The 14842-nt window shown below is 45.5% G+C and overlaps 1 protein-coding gene across 1 annotated transcript in view; it reads right to left on the bottom strand.

The window, feature by feature from the left end:
- The window catches only part of TGS1 (trimethylguanosine synthase 1), a 77061-nt gene extending 62273 nt beyond the window's left edge, over positions 1-14788 (bottom strand). The window contains exons 1-2 of the mRNA XM_068237391.1: positions 14563-14788; positions 4738-4802 (exon numbers count right to left, since the gene is read on the bottom strand). Coding sequence (XP_068093492.1) covers positions 4738-4802; positions 14563-14666 — 169 coding nt within the window. The 5' untranslated portion in view covers positions 14667-14788. The remainder of the gene's footprint in view (positions 1-4737; positions 4803-14562) is intronic.
- Positions 14789-14842: the final 54 nt, after the last annotated feature.

Below are 14842 nucleotides of genomic sequence, written 5' to 3'. Positions count from 1 at the left end.
AGATTCATATAAAGGTCCAAGACAATGTTACCTTAGAGATTCTAGCTTGGGGCCCGATATCTTCTGGAAGAGGGCTGTTGCCTTATTCCATAACAAACATCACAGCTTCCGCAGTCACTTCCAGAAGAAAGCAAAGCATATGCTCATTTGCTCGTAGCTGCCTACTGGTGGGAGGGGGTGTGGCTCATTTATTAATATAGCCAGCTGTAATTGTATGGGGTTTATTCACTGTGGACATTTTACTAATGAGGTTAGTGCTGCTCCTATTTATACCACAGATGTATGTTAGAGGGCAGACATTGGGGTTGAGTGTTCCCTTGAGTTGAGGTATTCTGGCAATCAGAGTATTGTAAGGAAAGTAAGGAAACATCAGAGGTGTTTAAAAAAATGCTGCCAGCTACATGAGTGCGATAGTGGCGCGGCCGTGTGCTCATGCTTGCACAGAGGCTGCCAACCTTGCCAGGTCAACTGCTGCAACAATGGTGACCCCGGGCCACCTGCTGGAAGCGGAGCTGCAGTGAGGGACACATACACTGCTGGGGGCTAGAGGATACCCCAGGTGTCAGGGTCATCTGGCGGCCCTACCTCATTCTACGGCTTCAGGTGGTCCGCTGCATGGGCAAAATGGTCCATCACAGGGAAGTCAGGCTTCTGTGCTTTCCCACAGGGCCGCACTTCCGGGTTGTTCTCATGGCGGCTGTGCGTACACGTCACTGGCAGTGGATTGTTGTCTGCCGCTGGGGGCGTATGCGGAAATGGGTGTCGTGGCGCGGGATGCCGTGTACGCATGAACGGCTTCTGGCGTACACAGATATGCATGCGCGGCGTGCAAGTCAAACCTAAAACCAGCCCCCCTGCAGTATAAAAGGCCTCTGCTCACAGCACCCTGCGCAGATTCCTCTGTCAGCTAATGGGCTTGATTCACAAAGCGGTGCAAAGTGTTTGCACGCCTGTGAAAAGCCCCTTATCACGCCTAAACTCACTTTAGGCATGATAAGAAGAAACTCGCGCGAATTTTCCGCGCGCAAAGTTTTGCGCGCGCAGCGCCCATTGAACCCTATGGGACTTTGCGCGCGCGCCTGTGCATTTGCGCGCAGCAGCTTCGCGCGAAGAGCAGCAAAAATCGGTGATAACTCAGCTTTGCACGGCTTATCACGCCTAAAGTCTTTTAGGCGTGATAACTGAGTTATCACCGCTTTGTGAATCAAGCCCAATGTGTGAGCACGCCTGGAGTTCTGTTGTTATATTTATTGATTCCTGTTACCAACTCGCCATGTTATTGACCCTTCTTGATCTGCTCTTCCTGGTTTGACCCTTGGCTTGTTTCTGGACCTTACTGATTGCTGCCTGTCCCGACCAGTCTTGTTTCTGGTACTGCCTGATCTCCGCCTGCAATGACCTTGGCTCGTCTATTGTCTCTGAACCTCCGCTGCCTGCACCGACCTTAGCTTGTCTGTTGCCTCTGAACCTCCGCTGCCTGCACTGACCTCGGCTTGTCTATTGCCTCTGAACCTCCGCTGCCTGCAATGACCTCGGCTTGTCTCATTGTTGTTGAACCATTACCATCCACTTGATCCCGAATTTTCCTGTCCACGGTGTCATTGTTACTTGCCTCCACATTGAGGTATCACCTGTTCTCCTGCCCACTGTTAGAGGTCTCTGGAGTGCAACCTGGTGGGCACTAGGCAGCAAAGCCCATCGTCCATTGCGGGGCGCTCAGGTGAAGACCTGTGGTCACTTAGACCCTGCACTCTACAGGTTACTCTCCCCTCAGTGGAACGGTCAATGGAGCACTACCCTCACACCAGGTAAGGAGATCTGCGGTTTTAAAAATCCTTTATTGAACATTATGGAAAGATAGTACCGTAGTAGCAGCCTAGCAGGGGAAAAAAATATATCAAAACATAGCAAAGTGAGAAGTTGAAAAATAGAAGATAGCTCAACAAATAATTGATACTCGCCATGCAATTCATTTATGTTGTTTGATTCACCAACAGCCTGCAGTTCAGCATCTTTAATGCAGGCAAGCATGAAAAACAAACAAACAGCACAAAATCTATAAACACGCCCACTATTAATGTGATAGGCTTACATTTTTTAGTTGCATGCACAGGAGGTGGTACTGCTTGTTCAGTAAGAGCATGTGATATCCCGCAATGCAAGGGGGTCCAATGAGCTCCCCCCCCCCCCCCCCCAACATTGCCTAGTGCACTATATATTACCTGTCCACGTCCATACGGACAAGTGGCGGACGCGGACAGGTAATGTACAGTGAACCATGCAACGGGGGGCACACTGGACATTAGGAGAGGCAGTGTCGGGTTTTGTGGCTCATCCCGATATCGCTTGCCAATACCGCTCCGCACCCGACCAACCATGACGGCCCAACAGCTTGCCTATAATTGGTTGCATTGTCGATCGGGCATGCCAATGGCGGCACAGATTTACCTCCGATTCAATAATAATCGTCTGTTCGATAATGGTCGCCTGATGTATGGCCACCTTAAATTGTTCCTCCCAACAATTGTGTTTGGCTATGAAAATCTAGCATAAGCACAGGATAATTCTGGAAGCAAAGTGTTCTGGCCATTGTGTCTGGAGAAGGTGTAAAATATGCCTCTTCATATCTCCTGCATACTGTAATTCCACAAGTCTGTCCTTTTCAACACAATTAGACTTCTGTGCTAACAACCTGCATGAGAAAAAGAGTAGCAGAACCTTAAGGCTGGTTTCACACCAGGACGTTGCGTTTTAGGGGACGTTATGGTCGCATAACGTGCCCCTAACGCAACGCCTGGTGCTCCCTGCTTTGGACGTCAGAGTGAGCCGCGTTGTGCAGCTCACTCTGGCGTCCGTGATGCGCACTCTTGGCCGCATGCGGCATCACGTGGTCCCGCCGGCAAATCGCCGCACAGAGCGGCCGCTCCAGGAAGTAAACACTGCACGTCACTGAGTGCAGTGAATATTAATTAGCCATGTGCCTGGCCGCTCTCCGCTCCTCCCCAACGTTACTGAGCATGTGCAAACAGCTCTGCCGCTTACAAAGTACTGCATGCAGTACATTATATTATGGCGCAGCGTTACACTATAACGCAACGTGGGCACTGTGAACAGCCCATTGATTTTTCATTGCTGTGCGGTGGGGTGCGTTACAGGCTGCTCTAACGTGTGCCTGTAACGTCCCACTGTGAAACCAGCCTAAAACCAATAGCCCTGAAGGCATTTCTAATAAGGAAATTACAGAAGAGGATGGATGGAGCCCATTTAGATGGCAGTGGGATAATAATATCCCACTGCCATCTGTGTGTGTGAGTGAGTGTGTTGTGTGTGTGTTTTGTTCTCTGTCTCCTCCTCCTTACTCTCAACCAAACACACCTCTGTAATGGACATTATGTCACTGAGATGTTAGTTAAGGTAGATTTTATTACATTTTTTGAAGATTACAATCATACCAATGGAATGCAATAGCTGATGATTTTGGTTGATAAAGCTCCAAGCTTCATAAATTTGCATGAGATTAATATACATTAATTTGAAATTCTTAGCATCTAATGTAGCATCTCTAGTACGCAGCAGACACTGAGGAAGCAACTGGGATTGGGATACTAAAGCTGAATGAACATGGTAAGGAGGAGAATACACTCAGTTACTGATGGAAGATGAGCTTTTCGTTCGTAGGCTTGTACACAAAGGACTAGGGGACCTACGCATGGAAGAAAACTGTTTTTGCTCATCCATTTAGAAAGGGGTTCCCAACAGCAAGAGTGATTAAATTGTATCATCTCTTAGTGGAATATTTTACCGCCATTGCTGTCCAGGAACCTCTTCCTCTTTTGGTCCCGCTCCTAGCCATGTACAACCGTATCCGGACCGGTAATGCAAAATTAAGGACTATGCATGCCCAGCAGAAAGAAGCCATGCATGAGCAGCTTCTTTCTACTGGGCATGCTCTACGATGAAATGGGGCCCTAGGCAAGACAGCACCCCCGTGTGTCTCCCGCTCCCTGTGCATGTTTCTTCACTCCTCCATGTGTAAATTAGCAGTATTAGCAACTTGTCTCACCTAATCCATGGCCCCCTTAGCAACCGCAGACCCTTCTGCATGGCTACCCTAGTACCGGCTTCTGCTGATCGCATCATCAGCAGAAGCCAACGCTAGGGGAGCTGTGCAGGAGAAGAAAGGTCTTCGGTCGCCGCGGATTAAGCGAGACATGCTGCCGATACTGCTAATTATACATGGGGAGCAGGGAGCGGAAAACATGGGGGGGGGGGGGGAGGATTATACGGAGGGGGGAGATGAGAAACATATACCGGGGAGGGCGCCCTCCCCATGTATGTTTCTCTGCCTCCCGTTCATATATTCCTCTGGCCCTCCCCCCATGTTTCCCGCTCTTCCCATGTATAATTAGCAGTATAATTAGCAGTATCAGGAGCTTGTCTCACCTAATTCATGGCTTCCATGTATGTTCTGGAGGAGCATATACGGGCGGGGGTAAAACGGAGGGCAAACGGGGATACATAGAAGACGGAAGGGGACACACTGGTGACAGAAGAGAGCACATGGGGGACAGAAGGGGACACAGTCAGGGGGAAAAATCTACAAAATGCTCCTGCACCGTGGTTTTTGCCCTCTAAACCTAGAGGCATCTTACATTCAGGAGCGTCTTAAACGCCCCAAAAATATGGTTGTTTAAAAACAAAAGGTAACGAAGCTCAGATGCACTACATATACATTACCTAGGTCATCATTCTTTTTACTTCTGTAAATTCCCTTTAAACCTAACTGGTACAGATGGCGATCACTAGAAAGAAATGAAGGTGAGAAACGTGTAAGATCAGGACACATGACACGATAGTGAGGCACTATGTAAAACAGCTATGACAAAATATTTGTTTTCTATTGGCCTCTGCTTTGAAGGCTTACTATGATTTGAATTATAAATACACATTATACATGATTAATAATATAAAATTAATTAAAGCTGAACTCACTCCAGGCCAAGAGTTGATTCACAGCTGAAATGCAGTTTATTTAAAACGTCTTACCTACCAAGCGGTATGCAATGCTATCCAGCCAGTCCTGTGATTCAGATAGCCCAGAAGCACAGGTCATTCAGAATCGTCAGCTCCATCCACAAAACCCTGTATGGTCCATCCTTTTTCAGCTATATGAGAGGTAGATTGCTCACCAAGTGATCACCACACTTCATTACACATGAAGAAGCTGATTTATCAAGATGTGTGAAACAAATACTGGAGAAAAACCTGGAGCAGTTGCCACGGGCAACCAGTCAGGTTTCAGGTGTTAAAGGACCATTCCAAAAAAAAATAAAAAATAAAATGGCATAAATTGCAGCACCTTCCTCTGTCTTTAGCCCCCCCCCCCCCCCCATCCTACTCAGCCGAAATCTTTGACCGGAGCAGAACGTCGATGATGGGCAGTGAGGAAGTGTCAGTACTTCCTTCTCTCTGCCCGTCCTCAGGAAAGCCCCCTCCATTCGCTGCTATTAGTTCTTATCTGAGCAGCGCACTGGTGAGCTGTGCTGTGTGCGGTCTTGAGGTAATTTAGCTCAGAACGATATTGTACTAATACAGCTACTAGTACACTATCGCTCTGAGCTAAATTACCTTAAAGACCGCACACAGCGCAAGTCCCCAGCGCACTGTGCAGATAGGAACTAATAGCCGCTAGTGGAGGTGGATGAGGTTCCTTTTGACGGATCGTGCAACATTCTCCGCCAGGACAGATCGATTGAATCGACAGATTTTGGATGGAAAAAAATCGGTCAACATTTGAGTCATCGATTTCACAGCAGATTCGATCACAGTTATCGAATCTGCTGTATATCGCAATATACAGTGGCTTGCAAAAGTATTTGGCCCCCTTGAAGTTTTCCACATTTTGTCAAATTACTGCCACAAACATGAATCAATTTTATTGGAATTCCACATCAAAGACCAATACAAAGTGGTGTACACATGAGAAGTGGAACGAAAATCATACATGATTCCAAACATTTTTTACAAATAAATAACTGCAAAGTGGGGTGTGTGTAATTATTCAGCCCCGAGTCAATACTTTGTAGAATCAGCTTTTCCTGCAATTACAGCTGCCAGTCTTTTAGGGTATATCTCTACCTGCTTTGCACATCTAGAGACTGAAATCCTTGCCCATTCTTCTTTGCAAAACAGCTCCAGCTCAGTCAGATTAGATGGACAGCATTTGTGAACAGCAGTTTTCAGATCTTGCCACAGATTCTCGATTGGATTTAGATCTGGACTTTGGCTGGGCCATTCTAACACATAGATATGTTTTGTTTTAAACCATTCCATTGTTGCCCTGGATTTATGTTTAGGGTCGTTGTCCTGCTGGAAAGCGAACCTCCACACCAGTCTCAAGTCTTTTGCAGACTCCAAGAGGTTTTCTTCCAAGATTGCCCTGTATTTGGCTCCATCCATCTTCCCATCAACTCTGACCAGCTTCCCTGTCCCTGCTGAAGAGAAGCACCCCCAGAACATGATGCTGCCACCACCATATTTGACAGTGGGGATGGTGTGTTCAGAGTGATGTGCAGTGTTAGTTTTCCGCCACACATAGCGTTTTGCATTTTGGCCAACAAGTTCCATTTTGGTCTCATCTGACCAGAGCACCTTCTTCCACATGTTTGCTGTGTCCCCCACATGGCTTGAGGCAAACTGCAAATGGGACTTCTTATGCTTTTCTGTTAACAATGGCTTTTTTCTTGCCACGCTTTCATAAAGGCCACCTTTGTGCAGTGCACGACTAATAGTTGTCCTATGGACAGAGTCTCCCACCTGAGCTGTAGATCTCTGCAGCTCATCCAGAGTCACCATGGGCCTCTTGACTGCATTTCTGATCAGCGCTATCCTTGTTTGGCCTGTGAGTTTAGGTGGACGGCCTTGTCTTGGTAGGTTTACAGTTGTGCCATACTCCTTCCATTTCTGAATGATCGCTCCGTGGGATGTTCAAAGCTTTGGAAAACTTTCTGTAGCCTAAGCCTGCTTTAAATTTCTCAATAACCTTATCCCTGACCTGTCTGGTGTGTTCTTTGGACTTCATGGTGTTGTTGCATCCAATATTCTCTTAGACAACCTCTGAGGCCGTCACAGAGCAGCTGTATTTGTACTGACATTAGATTACACACAGGTGCACTCTATTTAGTCATTAGCACTCATCAGGCAATGTCTATGGGCAACTGACTGCACTCAGACCAAAGGGGGCTGAATAATTATGCACACCCCACTTTGCAGTTATTTATTTGTAAAAAAGGTTTGGAATCATGTACGATTTTCATTCCACTTCTCACGTGTACACCACTTTGTATTGGTCTTTCATGCGAAATTCCAATAAAATTGATTCATGTGTGTGGCAGTAATGTGACAAAATGTGGAAAACTTCATGGGGGCCGAATACTTTTGCAACCCACTGTATATTTTCCCTGGTTTTTGACCTCTAAACCTAGGTGCTTCTTATATTCCGGAGCGGCTTATACAGCAGAAAATATGGTAGATACAGTACTGCAGTATACATTATGTGCTTGAGTATGACCATTTCTGATATAATAAACTTCTGCTATAGTAAACTACTTTGCCCAGTCCCTTAACATTTACTATAAAGGGAGTCTACTGTATCGCCAAAGTAAACTCAGAAGAAAAAATTCACTGAATCAAAATTTAAAGTGACCCAGAGATCAATAAAAAGACTGTTTTTACTTACCCCGGACTTCCCCCAGCCCCATAAGCATGGATGCGCCCCTTGCCGCCATCACACGTGCCTCCCACGGGCCGCCCGGAATCCTCTGTGTAGCCGCAACAAAACTCCGGTAGATGGCTCAGTCTGACTGAGTGATGTCAGCCGGGGGCCTTCTGCACTTGCGCAGAAGGTCAGCGCATGCGCAGAAGGCCCCCTGCTCACGTCACACAGCCGCTTATCGGAGCAGATTGCGGCTTAACGGAGGACCGGAGGAGGACGGCAAGGAACGCATCCATGCTTATGGGGCTGGAGGAAGCCCAGGGTAAGTAAAAAAACAGTCTTTTTATTCATCTCTGGGCCACTTTAAGGTTTTAGGAAACATTCCTCTCAAGAGATTGCAATAATATCAGCGGTGAAATAAAAAATGACAGTCTTGTTTTCAAGCTTCATCTTTTACTTGTAAGGTTACGATGCCTGCCTATGTTTACATTGTGCTGCTTCAGTAAGCTAAAACAATAAGCTGCGCACCTAGGAAACTAACATGATTAAAGTAAATATAAAATACAGAGCATGATGGGAAAATAAGGAAAAATAAGATTCAAAAATACTTACATTGAAATACATACAACATATACCACATCCAGCTATATCACCACAACATAAATAAAGATGTGGCATCCCTTTGCACCATGTCCACAGTACAACTACACTACAGCCACTGAACAGAGGATTAGGCAGTTAAGGATCTAATCCATAATAAAAAAAATTTTTTTAAAGGAACACTTTTGTGTTAAGGGCTTTGCCTCTGACACAGACCTGGGTTAAATCTTGGTTCTCCCTGTTCAGTAAGCCAGCACCTATTCAGTAAGGAGACCTTGGGCTAGACTGCCTAACACTGCTACTGCCTTACTGAGCACGTCCTTGTGGCTGCAGCTCAAGCGCTTTGAGTCCACCAGGAAAAACCCGTAACATAAATGTTATTTGTGTGTTTTATTTGTCTAGGATATTGCCCGGTCAGTTAAGTAGTAGAGGCGGTTGTTGATCAGTTTTAGCTGCTTTGGTGTTAATAAAATTAACAACATATGCAACAGTGCAACAATGAGAAGACCACCAAAACAGGAATAGTTTAGCAGGTAGAGGTCCTTAAAGTGCACCTGAAGGGTGAAAAAATAAATAAATAGATTTTTACTTACCTGGGGCTCCTTCCAGCCCCTGTAGCCTTTGAGGTCCCTTAGAGTCTTCAGAGTCTCTCCTGTTGTGCTGCGGTCAACCATAAACAAAAGCTCCAACCTGTCTGGGTTGCGGTTATGGTGCACGGCATGTGCTGTCCTGGTTGTGCACTTCCTCAACTGTACTCCCGTGGCCAGAATAGTTTTCAGCATCCACCGTAGAATTGTGACCCCCTATGCCTGATTGAGGAGGCATGGCCTGGACAGCGCATGTGTCATAGCTGCGGCCCAGATGGGTCAACTTTAACCACTTGAGGACCACAGTCTTTTCGCCCCTTAAGGACCAAAGCCTTTTTTTCCATTCAGACCACTGCAGCTTTCATGGTTTATTGCTCGGTCATACAACCTGCCACCTAAACGAATTTTACCTCCTTTTCTTGTCACTAATGCAGCTTTATTTTGGTGCTATTTGACTGCTGCTGCGAGTTTTAGTTTTTATTATATTCATCAAAAAAAGACATGAATTTTGTCAAAAAAATGATTTATTTTTTTTTACTTTCTGTGCTGACATTTTTCAAATAAAGTAAAATTTCTGTATACATTTTTGTCCAAATTTATTGTGCTACATGTCTTTGATAAAAAACAAAAATCTATTCAGTATATATTTATTGGTTTGGGTAAAAGTTATAGCGTTTAAAAACTATGGTGTCAAAAGTGAATTTTCCCATTTTCAAGCATCTCTGACTTTTCTGCGCACCTGTCAGGTTTCATGAGGGGCTAAAATTCCAGGATAGTATAAATACTCCCCAAATGACCCCATTTTGGAAAGAAGACATCCCAAAGTATTCACTGAGAGGCATGGTGAGTTCATAGAAGATTTTATTTTTTGTCACAAGTTAGCGGAAAATGACACTTTGTGACAAAAAAAAAAAAAAGTTTTCATTTCTTGCGACCCAAAAAAAAAAAAAAAAATGAAATCTGCCACGGACTCACTATGCTCCTCTCTGAATACCTTGAAGTGTCTACTTTCCAAAATGGGGTCATTTGTGGGGTGTGTTTACTGTCCTGACATTTTGGGGGGTGCCTAATTGTAAGCACCCCTGTAAAGCCTAAAGGTGCTCATTGGACTTTGGGCCCCTTAGCGCAGTTAGGCTGCAAAAAAGTGCCACACATGTGGTATTGCCGTACTCAGGAGATGTAGTATAATGTGTTTTGGGGTGTATTTTTACACATACCCATGCTGGGTGGGAGAAAAATCTCTGTAAATGACAATTTTTTTTTTTATTTTTTTTTACACACAATTGTCCATTTACAGAGAGATTTCTCCACTCAGCATGGGTATGTGTAAAAATACACCCTAAAACACATTATACTACTTCTCCTGAGTACGGCGATACCACATGTGTGGCACTTTTTTGCACCCTAACTGCGCTAAGGGGTCCAAAGTTCAATGAGTACCTTTAGGATTTCACAGGTCATTTTGAGACATTTGGGTTCAAGACTACTCACGGTTTAGGGCCCCTAAAATGCCAGGGCAGTATAGGAACCCCAAAAGTTACCCCATTTTAGAAAGAAGACACCCCAAGGTATTCTGTGTATGACGAGTTCATGTTAGGTGAATGACGTGATCGCCCCATAACCACGCCCACCGCCGATGGGCGTATTGCGGTCGTTTGGGCCCAGCCCTTGCCGCCGCCCATCGGCTGGGGGCGGCCCTCAAGTGGTTAAGGTTGTTAAGCGTTGGATGTAAATAATATATGATCTGGGACATTCTCTTTCCTTTTTCCCTTCCCCCTCCCCCTCTGTTGTGACAGTGGAACAATAGAAGAGACCCGGAGGATACCGAGATGCCTAAAAGACTAGCGATGAGGGGCAGATTCGACCAAGAGACAAATCTCTCTAATCGAATCTGATTAGATAGAGATCTGTCAGCTGCCCATACACCACAGGCCGATTACCAATCAATTTCATGCTGAAATCGATCCGGAATCGGCCTTGTGACGCCGCATCCGTCTGCCTTGCCACCCCGACGCTGTCTCCTGATGTAAAATGTGCCCCGTGTTAAGTATACATTACCTGCGTTTGTCCCCTGCTAGCTTCCGGGATTCCTCCTCTGCATACATGCGCGCCCCACGTGGTTACCTAGAAAAGGCATGCGCATATGACTTGACACGCGCGCTCTTACTAGAAAACCACCTGGGGCATGAGTGTAAGGGCAGGGAAATGCGTCCTGAAGCCAGCGGAGGGACAAGCGCAGGCCGCGGAAAGGCATTGTATACTTTACATGGGGCACCAGGAGGACATTTATCATTAGGAGGGCAGCGCTGGGGGTTTCGCCGCATTAGTTGTGAAATTGCACGCGGTTCTCGCCGCGCACCCGATGAGGAAGTTGGCCCAACATCTCGTAGCATGCGAGATCAAGAATACGACAAATTTTCATCCCGAAAGTCGTCTGATGTATGGCCACTTTAGGGGGATGGAAGATGCCCCAGGTAAGTAAAAAATCTACTTTTTTATTCACCTGGTTCAGGTGTTCTTTAAAGGACCACTATCGCGAAAAAAAGTAGGCAATAAAATCTGACAGAACCGACAGGTTTTGGGCCACTCCATCTTCTCATGGGGGAATTCTCAGGATTTACTTTGTTTTCAACAGCATTTCCTGAACTGCAGTTGCAAAGTCTAACTGACAAAATAGAGGGCAAGTGAGTAGGGAGGTTGGCTGGTATCTTACTATTCTGGCAGTTAAACTGCTGTTCAGGAAAAGCTGTTGATTCGGTTCTGTCAGATTTTAACTGCCTACTTGTTTTTTTGCAATAGTGGATCTTTAATCATTGGACTAATAAACTGTCTACGGGTGAGAAAGGGAAGATTTATTTTTGAAACCATTCCCACAACTTTTTTCCTTAACTCATCAGACAGCTCCGCCATATGCAGGGGTAAGCAGCTACTTTCCCTCAATCCTACCAGATGTTAGAGATTCAAGGGAATGTATGGTGACATGTACATGGCATTGTACGCAATCTGGGCAGCATTTAATCTCACTCCCAATATCCAGAAATGGAACGGTCCTCTAATTTGCAATAATAAAGTTAAGTTGTCACGGATTTATTACATACAGCTCACACTGCAGATCCTGGATGTGCCTACAATTGTACATGATCTAAGTCACTAACCATTCAGTAATGTTTGTTATTGCCTAAATCCAGGTAAGGACTGAAAACATTTGTCATTGCATAGGAGACAATTTTCATAAGGAAAACCCAGATCAGGATCTAGTAAAGTGGAATTAAGCAGCCCATACGCTCAGCCGATTTTCTGGCCGACCGATCGATCCCGATCAATCAATCGATTGCAAATCGGTTGGCCAATCGACCGATCGACGGCCGATTTCGATCGATTTCGATGGATTTCCATCGAACTTGCAGGGTGGAAAATTTAGGTCGATCTGATGAGATTGCTTATCAGTTTGCATTGGCCTTAATGGAAATCTGATGGCAAAAAAAATGCCATCAGATCGAATTTCAATAGATTTCAAACTGAAATCTATTGGAATTCTATCCTGGTAAAAAATGTTCTAAAAAACGCATCAGATAGATCATCAGATGCATTTCTTATCTATCTGCTGCCAATCTGACGAGTGTATGGGCACCTTTACAGTCTAGCAAAACATAAAATAAAAACCTCTCTCCCACCTTCTTATTGCTCATATAGTTATCTAAAGGAATGTCATCGGTGTACATATCAAAATCTCCCTCCTAACACCTTCAGGTTACAACTTAACTAGTACTGGATTGCCTGTCCACTGGTGTGGCTCCTCCTGTCTCCTACATCTTTCTCCAAGGCTGTCAGGGGTGCCTGTACCCCATACTGACATATCGGGTATATGCGGCAGGGTCACGTGGGTGCAGGAGTCCCGGCAGCTATGGAGAAAGACAAGGGACAGAGGAGGAGGCACGCCTGCAGACAGATGGATGGCAGGCTATTGTAGTCTGCAAAAAGCGGAATAATAATAAAACAAAAAGTACAAAGAAACAGTGATCACATTGTAAAGCAGACCTGAAGTGAGCAGGATATGGAGGCGTGCCATATTTATTTCCTTTTAAACAATGCAAATTGCCTGGCTGTCCTGCTAATCTTAGTTTTAGCTATGGACCCTGAACAAGCATGCAAATGAGAGGTTTCTGTCTGAAGTCTGACTGTATTACCTTCATGCATGTTTCAGGTGTGCGATTCATACATTACTGATGCCAGAAAGGTCAACAGGGTTGCCAGGCAACTGATAATGTTTAAATGGAAATAGATATAGCAGCCAACATATGCCTCTCACTTAAAGGAGAACTGAAGTAAGAGGTATACGGAGGCTGCCATATTTATTTCCTTTTAATCAATACCAGTTGCCTGGCAGCCCTGCTGGTCTATTTCTCTGCAGTAGTATCGGAATAACACCAGAAACAAGCATGCAGCTAGTCTTGTCAGATCTGACTTTAAAGTCTGAAACACCCTGCTCTGCTGCATGCTTGTTCAGGGTCTATGGCTAATAGTATTAGAGGCAGATGCTCAGCAGGGCTGCCAGGCAACTGGTATTGCTTAAAAGGAAATAAACATGGCAGCCAACATATACCTTCTCTTCAGTTTCCCTTTAAGTTTTTCTTTAATCTTATGGGACTAAAGGCAGGGAAATTGAGGTGGTCAGTTTGATAAAATGCTTGACAGGTGCTTTAACCTCCTTGGCGGTAAGCCCAAGCTGAGCTCGGGCTAACCCGCCGCAGAGGATTTCTCAGGCCCTGATGGGCCGATTTGCATAATTTTTTTTGTTTTGTTACACGCAGCTAGCACTTTGCTAGCTGCGTGTTCAAACTGATCGCCGCTACCCACCGCGCCACCCCCCCCCCGAGACCGCATGCGCAGCCTGGCCAATCACCACCAGGCAGCACTAAGGGGTGGATCGGGACTCCCCCAGACGACATGACGTCATCCCGATCGTCGCCATGGGGAATGCCGATGTCGACGGGGGAAGCCAAACAGGAAATCCCGTTCTGAACGGTATTTCCTGTTTGCTCTGATCGCCAGAGGCGATCGGAAGGCGGGAGGGGATGCCGCTGCACAGCAGCTATCATGTAGCTAGCGCTAGGCTAGCTACATGATTTTTAAAAAATAAAATTTGAAGAAAAAAAAAAAACGCTGCGCCGTCCCCCCCCCCCCCCCCCCTGGCGATTTTATTGTAACGCCAGGGGGGTTAAAGGACACCTGAAATGAGAGGGATATGGAGCCTGCCATTTTTTTTTCTTTTAAACAATACCAGTTGCCCGGCAGCCCTGCTGGTCTATTTGGCTGTATTAGTGTCTGAATCACACAGAAACAAGCATGCATCTAGTCAGATCTGACAATAATGTCAGAAACAAGTGATCTGCTGCATGCTTGTTCAGGGACTATGGCTAAAATTATTAGAGGCAGTGGATCAGCAGGATTGCCAGGCAACTGGAAAAATGGCAACCTCCATATAAGTCTCAATACAGTTGTCCTTTAAGTTCCCCACTACTCTCCTACAATGGAGGACCATACATCAGGCCCATTCTGATCTCTCTTACAATAACGTTCTTACATAGAACCCTTTTTAGGCTTACTGACTCTATAATAAATGGAGTTGTAGAACAGAATAATCAGTGCAGAGATACTTACTTCACAAAAGCTCTGGAGCAGAGGCACAATATTCTGTTTTCTTCACTCAGATCATCCAGGTAGAGGCACAGCTCTGCCACATGATTCCATTCCACACAAAGCATGCTTCTATAAGAAAATTGACATTTATTTCCTCACACTCACAGTCCGAGACAGAAAGAGAAGCAGTCTAAACACACACACAGTCCTGAAGGACCCCTTCTGCTCTGTAGGCTGACTCATAAGCGCCTGACTGAAATATGCAGATTTTCCTCAACACTGGAATACAGGCGCTTATGAG

Source organism: Hyperolius riggenbachi, chromosome 5, assembly GCF_040937935.1.
Source record: "Hyperolius riggenbachi isolate aHypRig1 chromosome 5, aHypRig1.pri, whole genome shotgun sequence".
NCBI lineage: Eukaryota > Metazoa > Chordata > Amphibia > Anura > Hyperoliidae > Hyperolius > Hyperolius riggenbachi.
The sequence above is the reverse complement of the archived record's forward strand: the minus strand, read 5'-3'. Positions and strand labels throughout refer to the sequence as shown.